This window comes from Malaya genurostris, chromosome 3, assembly GCF_030247185.1.
Source record: "Malaya genurostris strain Urasoe2022 chromosome 3, Malgen_1.1, whole genome shotgun sequence".
NCBI classification, from domain to species: Eukaryota; Metazoa; Arthropoda; class Insecta; order Diptera; family Culicidae; genus Malaya; species Malaya genurostris.
The window spans coordinates 304,763,704-304,781,427 of record NC_080572.1 but is presented as its reverse complement, the minus strand read 5'-3'; the positions used below and the strand labels follow the sequence as shown (position 1 = coordinate 304,781,427).

The following is a 17,724-nucleotide window of genomic DNA, read 5'->3' as shown; positions in this document are numbered from 1 at the left end:
TTTATAGACAAAAAACTTTAAACGCGTTTTCCTCGAAAGCAGGTTCTGAAAGTCCGTGTCCATCGTCGTTCAAAAACTACTGCAAAATTTTTTTTCAAATCTTGCACACACTTTCTACATATAAAAAACCAGACCTCAACGTTTTCCTTTTCGTTGTTTGTTACTTTAGGGAGGTTTAAGAGCCACAAAATGGCGGATTTTTTTTCCAAAAATAAAAAAAATAAAAAAAAATCAAACAGAAACGTTGGGGTCCAGAAAAACTTCTACTCTAACTATGCTGCGTTCATTTGTTCACTTCTGATTGGTCTGCGCTGAGATACAGTGGTAAAAGCATGCTTAGAAGCTTAATCTTTCAGGAAGTAATAATCTTTCAGAGAAATATTTTTTTAAGCATGGGACTGTAAGATTAGTTTAAGTTGAAGAAAACTAAAAAAGTTTGATTGAATGCGACAATTTATAAATTTAATTTAAATTTGAATTTTAATCTGACAATTTAAATTCAATTAATAATTAGCAAGACCTTTATCGAAAAAGTCTTCATTCATCTAAATTCCAAATATTTTTTGTTCGGGTCTCACAAAACACTGTTTCAAGAATGATCATAGTTTGGAGAGTACTCAATGAATCACAAATACATTGACAAACTATAAGGAATACAGCATGTACTGTATGCAATCATATGATCATGTCGGCGATCTGGTACTTCTTGAACAAGAAGTATTTGAATGGGTGTGTATGTAAATCCATCCTCTGTATGGTATATGTATTAGGGTACACAGAACAATACACAAAAGAAAAAAGACGAGAGCTCGAGAGAAATGACCATAGATTTCGGAAAAATTTAGTTGCACTTTAGATTCCGCACAGTGTCGAGGCTTGTAAGTGAAGTATATCATTATTTAGTTTTAGGCTATTATTTCTCAAAAATAGGTTGAGTGAGAATAGTTTTTTTTTATACCAGAAACCAAACCACAATCATCATATCATAGTATTAAATAAATCAAGCCTATTGGAAAAGAAGCTATACGCTTCCTCACGAAAGCATGCTGAAATCTTTGATTAAAAAGTAGTCCTCCAATAATCTCGTTTCATGATAACGATGTTGTACATTTTATTTTCTACTCGTTTTAATTCATTCATCCACGCCATTCTATCTTATGCTTAACTATTTGTGTTTCAAATTCGATCTATGATAAAATGTGATTTATCGTAGATGACGTAATCGAAACTTCAATGTTTAAACTTGTGATATCATTTTCATACCCAACATTCATTTTTATTATTTTAAAATGTACCAGATGTATGCAGAATTGAACGGATGAGTATTCGATATACTCGTTTCACGTTAGCAAACATGTTATGTTTATTTAAGTAAAGTTTTCAGCACTTGGTTTAGTGTTGGTGCGAATATCCATATTCCACCCGTCCGGTCGAGCATGATGTGTGGTGTTGTTTTGAAGCAAATAAATTACTCTTGTGTTTTAGCTATTCGTTCGCAGCGATTCGAAATGATGCTGGAAATTGACTTTCAACTAAACTGAATAAATCATCGCTCGGAACTTCTGAACAGTTTATCACGAGCACTTATAGTAGTGTAAATTGGCTAACAATGATGACAATACCAAAGACGTCAATATGCTTTTTATTAGTACTAACGATTGCCAGGACACCTGTGATTAGAGCAAGTGAAAACACTCATTATCTGCCACCTTTGGAATGTTACGATCCCTATGGAAGACCGCAGGTATGTTGGTTAGGATTAGGAAATACATGCTTTTTTTTAAATCTTATTCTGTATCACGACGAATGGCATTTGAAAAAAAATCTCAGCAGTTCCAATTATTTTATTCAACAGTCCGTTGGCTATAATTAGCCATTCCTAAATTAGTAAATAATTTTAGTAAGATGAAGGCGCATGATAATGAAGACAAACTACTATAAAGAACATTGTTACACTCCGGAAGTATAGCATATTTTTGATAAGGTGAAGAGAGCTAACGAAATTCAGAGAGAAAAAGTGAGAGAGCGGCTAAATAGTAGCATGCATAGAAAAATTCTGATGCCGTGAATTCGTCAATTAAAAACTTTGTGTGTTTGATGTACATATAGACGTAGTTACCACATTGATCTTTTTCAGCGTTGTATACCGGAGTTCGAGAATGCAGTTTACCAAGTAGAGATTGAGGCGACAAATACGTGTGGTGAAGAAGGAGATACCAATTTTTGCGTGCAAACTGGATATTCCAATCGCAAGAGCTGTGATGATTGCCGGGCGGGTCAACATGCACCCCATTATTTAACAGATTTGCATGACCCCACAAATCCAACATGGTGGCAGTCAGAGACCATGTTCGAGGGCATCCAGTACCCAAATCAAGTGAATCTTACCCTGAAATTGGGAAAATCATTTGATATAACATATATTAGGCTTGTGTTTTATTCACCACGACCTGAATCCTTTGCTATTTATAAACGAATTACTCCAAACGGGCCTTGGGTTCCTTACCAGTATTATAGCGCTACATGTCGAGATACATACGGTCAACCGGACTCGTTATCTGTAATGAAAGGGGAAGATGAATCACGTGCACTTTGCACCAGCGAATACAGTGATATCTCTCCGCTACGAGATGGTAATATTGCTTTTTCATCACTTGAAGGAAGACCTAGTGCTATAAATTTCGAACATAGTTTAGAATTACAGGTAAATTATATTTTTCTTTAATCCATTATCATTATATTAATGGTTTGCATTGCAGCAATGGGTAAGCGCTACTGATATTCGTATAACATTGGATCGATTGAATACTTTTGGCGATGAAGTGTTTGGAGATGCTCAAGTGTTGAAATCATATTTTTATGCAATTGCTGATATTGCCGTGGGTGCTAGATGTAAATGCAATGGTCATGCTAGTAAGTGCATTACCAGTACGAGTTCCACTGGACAACGAGGCCGCATTTGCCAATGTCAACATTTCACCGATGGACCCGATTGTGAAAAATGTTTACCATTTTACAACGATGCTCCTTGGGGCCGTGCAACTTCAAAGAATGTTCATGAATGTAAACGTAAGTGGTAATGTTTACAGAACGTGTAGACTTTCGAATTCTGAATCATATTACCAAAGAAATGGTTTGAGTATCCTTAACTGTAAAACTCGTCACAGTCGGTTTAATCAGTGGTTCAAAAGCACGCTAATATCACCCCAATTCGGAAAATCTTGTATTCTGTATTTCGAATGAGTTCGAGTTTTCAATACAAAAACATTACTCGATCAGAATACAAAATGCAACTTTTACATTAGATCGGAATACAAAATCGGGGTGTATATTTGAATTGTTCATCAACCAATTAGTTACAGTATTTATTTTGTTAATAACGAATCTCTTCGCGGATTTTGGATATCGTTTTTTGTTATTTTGATATTAACATTACTACTAAAAATAATGTTCAACCACCAGAACAGAATATTTTCCAAATATAATTGGAAATTTTAAATGTGTTCTCTGACTTTTCAGCGTGCAACTGTAACGGATATTCAACGAAATGCTTTTTTGACCGTCAACTGTACAATTTAACTGGACATGGAGGCCATTGTATTGATTGTGGTGCCAATCGAGATGGACCAAATTGTGAACGCTGCAAGGAAAACTTTTTCATGCGTGAGGATGGCTTCTGTATAAACTGCGGTTGTGACGCTATTGGTTCAAGATCATTGCAATGCAATGCCGAAGGAAAATGTCAGTGCAAACCGGGAGTTACTGGGGAAAAATGTGATCGATGTGAGAATAATTTCTATAATTTTGGCTCTCACGGTTGCCAACCATGCGATTGTGACATAAAAGGATCGTTCGATAATACTCCATCATGTGATGCCGTTAATGGTATTTGTTTGTGTAAAGAAAATGTGGAAGGTCGCCATTGCCGGGAATGTAGACCAGGTTATTTCAATTTAGACTTGGAAAACAAATTCGGATGCACACCTTGTTTCTGCTACGGCCATACAAGTGAATGTACTAGTGCAACCGGTTATTCAATTGTCTCCATAACATCTAATTTTAACAAACATAAGGAAAAGTGGACAGGAGCAACAGGAAATGGGTATCCGATCGATGTGAAGTACAATTCCAAAAGTCAAACTATTGGTGTTGGATCACAGGGCTACGAACCCATATATTTCTTAGCACCTGATCGCTTTCTTGGTGACCAACGTGCTTCATACAACAGACTACTCAAGTTTCGCTTACAACTTGTAGGACAACCTCGGCCGGATGTTAGCACTTATGATGTTATACTTCAAGGTGCGAATAGTAGTATTTCACTACCTATATTCGCCCAAAACCAAGCGATGCCAGATGATGAGTATAAAGAATTTGCATTCAGACTTCATGAACATCCGGAATACTCATGGCAACCATCCATGTCCGCTAGAGGTTTTATGTCAATTCTGAGTAATCTAACCGCTATTAAAATTCGTGCAATTTATTCTGATCATGGTGAAGCTTTCCTCGATGATGTAGAACTTCAAACGGCACATCGTGGGGCAGCTGGACGACCTGCTACTTGGATTGAACAATGTACTTGTCCTGAAGGATATCTAGGACAATTTTGTGAATCTTGTGCTCCCGGTTATAGACACAATCCAGCTCTAGGTGGCCCATTTATGCCATGTATACCATGTGATTGCAACAAGCATGCAGAAATTTGTGACTCAGAAACTGGAAGATGTATTTGTCAGCACAATACAGCAGGAGATACATGCGATCAATGTTCGAAAGGATATTACGGAAATGCTCTCGGAGGAACACCATACGATTGCAAACGTTGCCCTTGTCCAGATAATGGAGCTTGTATGCAGATGGCGGATGACTCTGTGATTTGTCTCGAATGTCCCATTGGATACTTTGGTAAGTTTTTACCATTTCTTCAAAATAATGGATATTAATTTTTATATTTCATATTTCTGCTGTATGGAATTAATTAGATAATTACAAATAAAACCATAATTTATTATAACTTATACCACCGTTAAACTGTAGGTTGGTGAAAATTTTGCAAAACATGAAGATAATCTATTTTTGCTGTATTTATGTAGACTGAGAAACTTTCATTGTGACCATTTCACGAGTGGTGAAAAACAAACAAATATTTAGTGAAACTATATACAAATCATTTTTTTTTGTAAATTATCTTTTTTATGCATACAATTGAAGCACAAAATTGAATATATAAATATACCAAGTCTTTGAATTTTCAATTTAATTTGAAAGGAAATATGAGCGTCGATTTAAAATAAAATACCTTAAAAGGTCACTGCAATGCCGTTTCAATTCTACTATGATTACTAAATTCTGAAAATTGCGCTCTTCCAAACATGAGATTACTACAAAAAGGGTTTCTTTTTCCATTGTATAATGAAATTGTCCTATTTCTCACCTTGACAGTATTTTTCTAACAGTCGATAAAACACATTCACTCAGTAGAAAACATAACTAAATTACCATTTATCAAAAATCAAACCCTTTCAAGCAATTTACTATACAAAATTTACTTGCAGGACCACGCTGTGAACTGTGCTCGGACGGCTATTATGGTGATCCAACTGGAGTTTTTGGAGCAATTCGAATGTGCCTTCCGTGTGACTGTAATGGAAATGTTGATCCCAATGCTGTTGGTAACTGCAACCGTACCACTGGCGAATGTTTGAAGTGTATACATAACACCGCTGGGCTACACTGTGACCAATGCCTACCAGGTGAGCAACAATCTTACTGTCGTTGTTAAATGAATGGGCTAGATAAGATATCAACTCACGATTCAATAAAAAAAAATGTTACGAGTAACACAAGTTGTTGGTTTTGTATATTTTTTCATGATATTGAATAGGAAAGTTAATAGTAAAAATTGTACTATTTACAAAATCTAGTGCATTTAATGTTTATTAATTATATCATTTAATCAACAGGTCATTATGGAGATCCTTTTGCTTTACCACATGGAAACTGTGATGAATGTAGTTGTTACCCCAGGGGAACCGAACAAACCGAAAAGGGAATTTCAATTTGTGACGCGATAAATGGTTTGACGATTATGTTTTATGTTAAATCGTTATGTGATTTTGTATTTCTATTGTAGGAAATTGTCAATGCAAGTCAAACGTTATTGGACGTAACTGTAACGAATGCAAAAATGGATACTGGAACATAATTTCTGGAAATGGTTGCGAGAGTTGTAATTGTGACCCGACCGGAAGCTATAACTCTTCATGTGATACGTACACAGGTGATTGCTATTGCAAACCAGGGATTATTGGTAAAAAATGCGACAAATGTGCTGTAGCGCACTATGGTTTTTCACCAGACGGTTGCAAATATTGTGATTGCGACCCAAGTGGTTCTAAAGCAACACAATGCGACCAATTTGGACAGTGTACTTGTAACGACAATGTTGAAGGGAGGCGGTGCGATCGTTGTAAAGAAAATAAATACGACCGACACCAAGGTTGTCTGGATTGTCCAGCTTGTTATAATTTAGTACAAGAAGCAGCAAATGAACATCGTGAAAAACTGGCAAACTTGAACAAAATATTACACGACATTCAATCTAAGCCGATCGTTATAGACGACAATGAATTTTCGATGAAACTTAGATCTGTTCAAGACAAAATCGATATTCTTGTAGAAGACGCAAAAAGTGGTTCAGGAGGTGGAGAAAAAACTTTGAACGAACGTCTACAAGAACTTGAAAAAAGATTGGAAACTGTGATGGATCTACTCAATAAAGCAGATCAATCTCAGGAATTAACGGACTTCAAAATAAACAAAGGAACTCAGAATGCAACGATTGCGAATAGTCAAATTCAGGAGGCCCGCCGTGAACTAGAAAATGCTGTGGATTTACTGCAAACGGATGGAAATGCTGCTTTGAACAAAGCACGAGATTTATCTGGACATCTTGGGAATCAAACTAATCAAATCAGTGGAATATCCCGGGAGGCACGTCAATATGCTGATCAATTCAAAAAAGAGGCTGACGAAAACAAAAAACAAGCAGAAGAAGCTTTAGAAAAGGCAACAAAGGCTCATAATGTTGCTAAAAGTGCTATTAACTTACAAGCGAACATAAGTGAAGAATTCCGAACTAACATATCAAATGAAGTTCAACAAGCAAACGAGAAACTAAACACAGTGTCTAAATTAACCGAGCAGGCTCTTACTAAAGCCAATGAAGTATATGATGAAGCGTTATCTTTATTCGCAGCCGTGAACAATTTGTCACCTCCTAGTATTGACATCGATCACATTAAAAAGGAATCAAACAAATACAACAAAGAAGCGGAAAAAATAAATGCGGACTTAGATAAAACAATCGATGATCACAGTGGTTTGATAACTGATGTAAGTGAGAATATCGAGTTGGCCAACACACTACTTGAAAGGTAAATAATCTAAAATCATATTTTGGGCATCGGCATCTGCACAAAACATTCAACAACTTCTTCATTCTTTCAGAGCTGAATCACAAAAAGATGACGCCATAAGAACTGTAGAAGAACTAGAATATGCTCGAGAGTTAGCAGAAAAGGCTGTCGCTGAAGGAGATGGAACTCTCAAAAAGGCCAATTTTACATACCATACTTTATCAGGATTCAAAAATCAAGTAGAAGAATCCAAACAAAAGGCTGCCGAAGCGTTGGAATCTGTGCCAAGTATAGGAAGGCAAATTGATAATGCAATTGAATTGATGATCAACTCAGAAACGGTAAGTATTGAACACATTGTCTTCATATAATGAGAAATTTTGATGTACAGATTTCAGCCAGTATTGTTCCTCAAATTCACTGACACAGATTTCGAAGATTACTCCTGATATGTTTCAAAAATCAAAATTGTTTATTTTAGGCTCTAAAAAGTGCAAACCACAACGCGATAGAAGCCAGAAGTAATGCACAGGTAGCACAAAAAAAGTATGCAGAAGAAGCCTCAAATGTAAGTTACTTAAGTTCTACACCGCAACAAATTACGAAACTTTCTGATGGCGCTGATCCACATATGAAACAATTCATAAATAACGTAATTTGTCAAATGGCTGGATAAGTGACTAATATTTGAAACGAAGAAGTAGTTTCGTCTAGTGTGCCGATCAAGTTAATCGATGGACGGACATGTCTGAAACGATTTAATCAACTTAGATTCAGATAATCCCATCGAATGTTACTGAGTTTTGTCCGAATCCGAAAAAAATGAAGAGTTAAAAATTACAAACTGTTATATTCGTGACAGCACATAATGATTGGAAATCTCCAAACTTTTACCATTTCGCATTTCTTGATAAATGACGAACACACGTCGGTTTAACCGCTGTAGCAGACATTTATTTTTAACCAACCTAATCTAAAAACCTGCGGGTTAGCCATAGTGGCATACCTTGAATGTTGGTAAAATTTGTATGTATTCTTATTTATACTGAATCATAGCTATTCCCTTCAAGCTTTTTGAAAATTGCAAAATTCCTCCTCTCAACAATATATGAAATTGAGTGATTTCTTATGTATTCATATTTTCACGACTCTTGGATTTCTAAACATGTGGGTCACGGAACAACGTTGCATTGATATCTTCAAAGAAAACTTTCAATACTATAATGATTCGTTGTTCTGCCATATAGAGCTGCACAGCTTTATAAACTTTATGTTAAACGTATGTTAGATGCTCTCACATAAAAGCAATACTGCTTTTCAAATGTTACCACCGTTTCACATTGAGCAGGGGCTAGGGTATATTTTTTCAAATTTTCCAATATGATGCATATTATATCAAAAATATAATTACAAGTCGATTAGACCTACCTACAAGTCGATTAGATTGCCCACACGATCCGAGCGCACTATTGTTACCGGGCAGATGTTTTGCTCTCTGAACTGACCTGAAGCCTAACACCCAGTTCTATTTATAGCAATTTCTATGGACAGAAAATTTAAACGCAAACACAAACGTCCTTGTGCCGTTACTGTATTTTTTCAGTATATAGTGTACAATATAATGTATGAGTAGATATAGCATCAAATAAATTACTTTCAAAAATTCAAAAGTTGAATGATTAATTATAATATTAACTGTTATAGCTGGCGGAAAATATAAAAAAACGAGCGAATGCAACGAAAAATACGGCTCGTGATTTAAGACATGAAGCGGATCAACTTAATGGCCGCTTAGCAAAGACAGAAAATAGTCTAGCAGAGCGTGAAACGAATATTCGAAAAGATTTCAATATTTCCAAGGAAGCCAAGGAAAAGGTTGGACAAGCACAGCTCAATTCGAATGAAGCTAAATCTCAGGTTGAGAAGGCTATGAAGGAAGTGAAAGCTATAATCGACGAGTTGGCAGATTTGAGAGATATTGATACTAAGAGTCTAAATGCTTTAGGTAACAATATTCAGAATATAAGTAAAAATAGTTTATTAAACGATTGAATTTATTCCAGACGAACGCCTTACCGCAGCTGAAAAGGAACTTGAAGATGCCCAGTTAACAAACAAACTACACGTACTAAATGAATCTAAAAATCTCCAAACCCAAAATATCAAAAGCTACCAACGCGAATTGGCAGAACTTGAAAATGAAGTTGCTAACATAAAAATGATCGCTGATTCATTACCTGAAAATTGTTATAAACGAACGCGTTTGGAGCCATAGATATATTGCTCGAACAATTGTTTATAATATCTATTCAAAACACAGTGCCAATTTAGCTTAATGACAATTGCTCGAAAGGAGTATAGACATATTTTTACAAAATTAACATTATAAGACGATCGTTGTAGTGCCTTGAAATTAAGAATGCATTTACTAAGAACCAAACTTTTTCCTTTTAATCAGTGTATACAAATTTGCGACTTTGATAATGTACTAATTGATAACCAAAAGTTTCCCACTTTTTCTATTTGTGTACTGTAATTTGTGTTTCTAGACGCCTAAGCAGAATAAATACAACTTTTGAAAACAATTTTAATTTTTGTATTTATTAAAACGAACTCTACTTTAATCCTATCTCATGTGTAAAACAAGTAACTTGAAGAATTTCAGGTCATTACTCTCTTTGATGTAATTATCTGTGTCGAATTTGACAATTTAGGTTGTCTATTGAACATTAATTTGCGAGGTTTCCCTCCGACATTTACGTAGTATGCTCAATCCGTTTCAGTCTGACATGTTTCATTTTCCTTCGATCTTTCCGTGTAAGTACAGTACAGTTCATTCGTCTATACCAGTGGCTCCCAACTTTCTAATAGTCATAAAACATAATAGGGTAACAGAGGTATTTTTGCCCGCTTTAGGATCGATTTTATTTTGGCCCACTTTGTAAAAATATCCACCAAATGTTGTAATATCTTTGAAAAATCCTTCCGCAATAGGTAATTTAATGTGATTAGCTTCAAACTGATGCAACATGGGTTACCTAAGATCGATTGAATCCATATAGTTTGTTAGGTGGGCCAAAATATATGCAGTGGCCAAAATACCAAAATACCTGTTAGTTCTCCGCAGACCCAAATGTTTTAAATTAGTTTTATGCATTGGAAACATACTCACATTTTTCGAGAATAGCATACCTTGTATCAACGGTAAACGGCACACAAGTTTGAGAAAACAACTACATGATTGTGTGAATCATTGGTAAAGACGAATTTTTTTTATCGGGGTGCTGTTGTACGTGCCGGTGCGTATCGGTTTAGCATCGTCACTTCATATGACAGCTAGAATTTGTTGACACTCACACTCTTGTCATTCCGGTAGCAGAAGTCGGATCCGGAAAAAATTTATAGTACTGAAGAAGTCTTCATATAAATATTTACCAGACAGTTTTGTAATATTTGCACCTCATTTCCATTTGCACCATAAATCCTTTAATTTGAACTTTTGGTTTTGAAATTCGATTTGGCCTTTTTGAGAAAACGATTGAGCTTTGAGAAACGATTCGATACTGGAACCGGAATTCTAGAATCGGTGTAGCCGAAATCAGTTAAATCCACCTCAGGAGCTGTATTGTTTACATTTGATTCAAAATGTTTGAAAATCAGTGTAGACATCTTTGAGAAATCCTGGTATAAAATGCGAATTAAATTTTTGGGTACTTTCCGAATCGAAAACTGAATACCTCTAAAACTGAAATAAGTGTATTTGATTATCGACTATCCGAATCTATAAACCCGGTAAAGCTGATAAATTTATGTGAAATGGACATTTTTATACTAATCACACTGTATCCCCTAAACCGGAAGTTGGATCTGACTGAAAAGCGAGATGTTTTATAGGATCTGAAGACGTTTCATTTTAATCTTTTATGGTTCCAAGATTTCATTTGAATCTTAGATCGGTTTAGTCTTTTACGAGAAAAATGAGTAACACTATTTTAATTTCGTTTCACATACATCCTGTAGTTCTGGAACCAGAATTCGGATCCAAATGTAGTTATGGAACCTTGTTTGGGTGCATACGAATTTTCATATGAATCTGAGTTTGTAGAACACGGTTGAGTCATCTCCGAAAAAATTGAGTGAAATTATTTATCACACACGCATTTGCTGATCTCGACGAACTGATTCGAATTATGTTGATCCGGGGGGTTGCGTCAGTTCAACATAATCTGCTGACGCACTGATGAGTCGAAGACGAAACGTAAACATATGAAAATGGTTTTGTGTGCCTAGCATTTATTGCTTTAAGTAGTTTACCTCAATATAATTATGGAATTGCTTTCAACTCGAAAATGCTGCCATCATCTGGTTCACACGCGCAGAGATGTCCATCTCCTCTGTGTGACGAGAGCTATTCTCTTTCACATATACACACCACTGTTGTATAAAAAGAGCACGCATCATGAGTGCGTTTGTTTATTTCCTTTTACCTCCTCCACTGAATCGCACCAAAGTGCTAGAGCATTAGCTAACAAATTCTCTGAGGTGGATGCAGATACTTTCACAGAGGTGTACAGGCCAGTGAGCACTCTGGTGTATGGTTTGCGTAGATAAAACGTAAATAAAACAATTTATTGTTAAATTTTCGGTTTTCATTGCAAATTTTTCATAGCAAGGCCAGATCTACTCTCTATTAATTGAAGTTCACAGAAGTGTTCGCTCACCATCACGCGCCAGTGATCACTTGGGTGTATTTATTTTTTTTTCATAAATACGTTTATTTCTTAAGGCAGTTTACATAAGTTTTTCTTCGCCGTAGCATCACTTTTACATAATATTCTTATCCTAATTTAATTCTAACATAGTCACAACGTTTTGAATTTATTAAAACATATTCTCTTATAGCTTAAATATCATCTTAGGTAACTCGACATTAATTATGAAATCTACTCGGAAATATTATTTGAACCAAACGATTACCTTCTATAAATTATAAAATAAGCTGTTATTTTCAGACATTTTGTTGATAATTTCATAAACTGTTTCGAGTTTGTTTGTATCATTACATAATTTTTATTCTAATTTAGCTATTGGTTGAACTCATGGACGCAGCTGGGATCAGAACTAAGTCTTAAAAGGGGCCTTTATTAAATTGAAACTCCAATTTTCTTTATGAAATGATAAATAAGTTTCATGTATGAAAGGTCACGATAAGCAAGAATGTCTCGAACTGGGATATTGGATAGTCTACCTTGGGTACGCAAAGAATTTATTAGTTGAGATCTGACATCACGATACTCCACGCATGTCCAAACGACATGATCAATATCCCGATAACCTTCTCCGCAAGCACAATGATTAGTCTCGGAGAGTCCAATTCGAAGGAGATGTGCATCTAACGTGTAGTGATTGGACATGAGTCTGGACATCACACGAATGAAATCCCTACTCACATCCAGTCCCCTGAACCATGCCTTTGTCGATATTTTCGGAATAATTGAGTGCATCCACCGACCCAGATCATCTCTATCCCAAGAAGCTTGCCAGCTGGCAAGTGTTCTTTGGCGAGACGAGCTATAGAATTCGTTGAAAGCAATCGGTCGCTCATAAATTTCACCCTCAATAGCACCACGTTTGGCTAAAATATCGGCTCTTTCATTGCCAGGAATGGAGCAATGAGCCGGGACCCAGACTATAGTGATTAGATAATTATTGTTCAATATGTCGTTCAGGCACTGTTTTATTTTGCCCAGGAAAAACGGTTCAGTCTTGCCAGTCATGTTTGAGCGAATGGCTTCAATTGCACTCAGACTATCTGTGAAGAGGAAATAATGGTTTGGAGATAATGTGACGATTACACTCAAACTATAATGAACTGCTGCTAGCTCTGCTATATAAACAGATGCAGGTTCTTGAAGCCTAAATGAGGCCGAAACATTATTGTTGAACATACCAAACCCTGTTGCTTCTTCAATTCGCGATCCGTCCGTGTAAAACATTTTCTCAGAGTCAATATGCCTGAACTTACTTGAAAATATTTTTGGGATTTCCGTCGAGCGTAGATGATCCGGGATTCCACGCACTTCGCGCTGCATGGATGTATCGAAAAATAAAGTTGAGTCAGGGGCACTTAGGATGCTGACACGGATAGGAATATATCTTGAAGGGTTGATTTCCTGTGACATATGGTTAAAATATACTGTCATGAATTTTGTTTGAGATCGAAGCTCGACTAGTCATTCGAAATTATTAATTACCATGGGATTCAGCACCTCACATCTTATTAGCAGGCGTGATGAAAGCTCCCAAAATCGATCTTTTAATGGAAGAACTCCTGCCAGAACTTCAAGACTCATTGTATGTGTCGAATGCATGCAGCCTAAGGCAATTCGCAAACAACGGTACTGAATTCGCTCAAGTTTGATAATATGAGAGTTTGCAGCGGAACGAAAACAAACGCATCCATATTCCATCACTGAAAGTATCGTTGTTTGATACAATTTTATTAGATCTTGCGGATGAGCACCCCACCAAGATCCTGTTATTGTTCGAAGAAAATTTACTCTTTGTTGGCATTTCGTTATCAGATACCTAATGTGTCCTCCCCACTTGCATTTGGAATCGAACCACACCCCGAGGTATTTAAAAGTTAAAACCTGTTGGATCATTCTTCCCATCATATGGAGCTGAAGCTGCGCGGGATCATGCTTTCTTGAAAAGACGACTAACTCTGTTTTCTGTTCTGGTATTACTGGAAATGAATGGGCTGATGAGTTGGCTAGAGCTGGTGCAACGAATGATTTCGTTGGTCCTGAACCAGCTTTACCACTTTCAACTAGTTGGATAAAGCACAAGATACGTTCTTGGGCTGCATCCAAACATGCCGGCTACTGGCGCAGCTTGCAAACTTGCGCTCAGACAAAAGCATTTCTACCAGATTTAAATCTGAAAATGTCAAAGTGTCTACTGCATTTCTCCAAGTATCATTGAAGTATTCTGGTCAGAGCTCTGACTGGACATTGCAAACTCAATTATCACATGGCTACTATTCAACGTGCTGAGTATTATTCGTGTGATTTGTGTGAATGAGATTATGGTACTTCATATCATCTGATATGTAACTGTCCCGCATTGACGCAGCTACGTATCCGGGTTTTTGGTTCTCCATACATGGTTGAGTCTGTGTATGCGGAGCTAAAATTGAAAGATATTCTCTCGTTTCTCACCCAATGTGGTAAGGAGCTATAGTCAGAAGGGTTCATCGTTCTTCCTGGAGTGAATGAATCCCTTCTGTATTCACCTTAAATAGGGTTTGGCAGATTGTTTGGCATCCTCTGGGGGGTACCGCATTTACTTCTGCTCGTACATACTGCGAGTCGTTCTGCATTCTTCCGGGAGTGCAGAATGGTGTCGCTTTTGTAAGATCTCTAAATCCTCTCGGGGGTTGGAGGTTTTATTAACAGCAGACTGTTCGGGACCTCGTAGAGGTTCAGAATTTCCTTCTGCTTCCACTAAATGTGATCCTCAGCAGATTGTTCAGCATCCCTTAGGGGTGCAGAATTTACTTCTGCTTTTATGTGTTTTTGTGTCGTCAATTTTTCCCATCCTCCTAGTCCAACCCTTACCATTTCCTTTCAATCCTTCCCTCTTATATATCGGGAAAATGATGCTAAAAACAAATTGATGGCAAGGCACAAATCTCCAAATATCAAGGGGAACGTGCCATTTGAGCCAATTTGTTCTGATTCCTGATTCCTGATATCAGATACCTAATGTGTCCTCCCCACTTGCATTTGGAATCGAACCACACCCCGAGGTATTTAAAAGTTAAAACCTGTTGGATCATTCTTCCCATCATATGGAGCTGAAGCTGCGCGGGATCATGCTTTCTTGAAAAGACGACTAACTCTGTTTTCTCCGCAGAGAATTCGATACCAAGATGAACAGCCCAAACGGACAAGTTATCTAAGGTATCTTGCAATGGTTTATGCAGATCAATAGCTTTGGGTCCAGTAACTGAAACCACGCCATCATCTGCCAATTGTCTTAGTGTACATGGGGTTACAAGACAGCTGTCAATGTCATTCACGTAAAAATTATAAAGGAGCGGACTGAGGCATGAGCCTTGCGGTAGACCCATGTAGCTAATTCTGAATGTTGTCAAATCGCCATATGAAAAATGCATGCGTTTGTGCATGTTTGTGCGTGTTGTGCAAATAATTATTTATAACCGCTGGGAGTCCATGTTGGTGGAGCTTGTCTGAAAGAACATCAATGGAAACTGAATCAAATGCTCCTTTAATGTCTAAAAATACAGATGCCATTTGTTGCTTTTGAGCGAAGGCAATTTGGATGTCAGACGAAAGTAATGCAAGGCAATCATTCGTCCCTTTATTTCTACGGAAGCCAAACTGAGTATCTGACAACAAACCGTTCGTCTCGACCCAAGTGTCGAGACGTCGTAGAATAATTCTTTCGAACAATTTTCTGATGCAGGACAACGACGCAATGGGTCTATATGAGTTGTGATTGGAAGCTGGTTTCCCCGGCTTTTGAATGGCGATAACTTTCACTTGTCTCCAGTCAGGTGGAACAATATACTTGGGTGTATTTAGGCGAGAGCACGTGAGAGCGATTCGTGCGAAGAGAATGTTATTCTCTCGCACAAGCTTCTTTCAACACAAGCACGCACTTAAAGTCTGTCTGTCTGGACACAGAGAAGAAGTGCGCTTTCCTCTTTGTGTGGAGCGGAGCAAATGTATCCGCAGTGTATAATTGAAACCTACGCCCTGGTGTATCACTCTAGTGAAATGCCATCTCTGCATGCGTCATATTCGAACAATTATGTTGCCAAAAACGAACCGTTCTAAAATCGGTCCGAGGCAAAATTTCATGAAAAAGTATGCTGTACACAATCTTTTTGGTACTTTGAAACAATTGTATAAAAAATCGTGTTCCACGTTGCTCCCAAATAATACTTTGTTATCGAGTGCTCAAAACTTCTACTGCTGGAATAAGGCGAAAAGTCGCTTACACAATAATATCGATATCTCCGTTGAAAATGGACGGATTTTGACAACCTATGGATTGTTGGATAGCTATTACCGTGCGGAATCTAAATCTAAAATAATATTCTGTTTTCAAGGTGAATTGTGACAGATTCTGTGAAAATTTTGACATAAAACTTCGTATAACTCAAAAAGTGAATATTCGATCTCGAAACCAGTCCATAGCGTTCAGGGTAACGGAGAGACCTTTCATTTGCGACAAGTTTGATTAAAATCGGTCCCGGGTTGGCGGTTCAATGTATAGGGCGCTGGTCCTACAAACCAGTTGTCGTATGATCGAACCCCGACCAGGAAGGATTCGTAGTGTCAGTAGAATCGTAGCACCAGCCAGCTTTGCTTTCGATTAAAATCGGTCCAGTCATCTCTGATATCTCGACCTCTTTGTTGACAACACACACATACACATACGAACATTTTCTCAGTTCGTCGAGCTGAATCGATTGGTATATAACACTCGGTGCTTCGAGCCTCGATTCAAAAGTCGGTTTTCACAGTGATTGCATAACCTTTCTATATGAGAAAGGTAAAACCGTTATAAGGGTTAGATTATTGCGGTAAACGAGTTACAATGCGTTACTTTCAAGGAAGTTATAAGTGTTACGAAGTGTTATATACGTCGCTCTTTTGTAAGTTGAAGGTGTTATGAAGTGTTACATGCGTTTTTTTGTAAGTTATACACGTTACGAAGCGTTACATGCGTTACGTTTTTGTAAATTATAGGTTTTACGAAGCGTTACATGCGTTACTTTTATAAAAGTTAAAGGCGCTACGAAGTGTTACTAACGTTACTATCTTGTAAGTTATAAACGTTTTGAAGCTTTACATGCGGTACTTTTTTGTGAATCATAAGCATTACGAAACTTTACATGCGTTATTTTTTAATAAATTATAGGCGTTACAAAGCGCTACACACGTTATTTTTTGTAAGTTACAGACATTAAGAAGTGTTACTGTTGAAACTGGTTGTTTGGCTTAATCCATTATTATACGGCAGAGAGCAAAATGATTACCCGACAATAGATTGAAGTCAACATGAGTGTTTCGAAGCGGCACGAGTACCTCGAAGGGCGCCTCAATGGGACGGAAAGATCGTAATGTCGGTTTTCTGGGGGGCCCTCCCGAAACGAAACCCTGGGTACGGGCCTGATAAGAGAAGATAATGTCAGCCACCCATTACGAGTTCTGATTGATGGTGATGAAATCGAAATGGTTGACGAGTTCGTGTACTTGGGCTCACT

General features: G+C 37.2%; 1 protein-coding gene across 1 annotated transcript; it reads left to right on the top strand.

The window, feature by feature from the left end:
* Positions 1–791: 791 nt before the first annotated feature.
* Positions 792–10,006, top strand: LOC131434960 (laminin subunit gamma-1). The gene is made up of 12 exons (XM_058602335.1): positions 792–878; positions 1,486–1,744; positions 2,138–2,704; positions 2,760–3,069; positions 3,520–4,908; positions 5,559–5,756; positions 5,967–6,080; positions 6,137–7,439; positions 7,513–7,762; positions 7,903–7,989; positions 9,126–9,426; positions 9,485–10,006. Exons 2-12 carry the CDS (start codon positions 1,610–1,612, stop codon positions 9,694–9,696), a joined length of 4,866 nt encoding a protein of 1,621 aa, XP_058458318.1. The 5' UTR covers positions 792–878; positions 1,486–1,609; the 3' UTR covers positions 9,697–10,006.
* Positions 10,007–17,724: the final 7,718 nt, after the last annotated feature.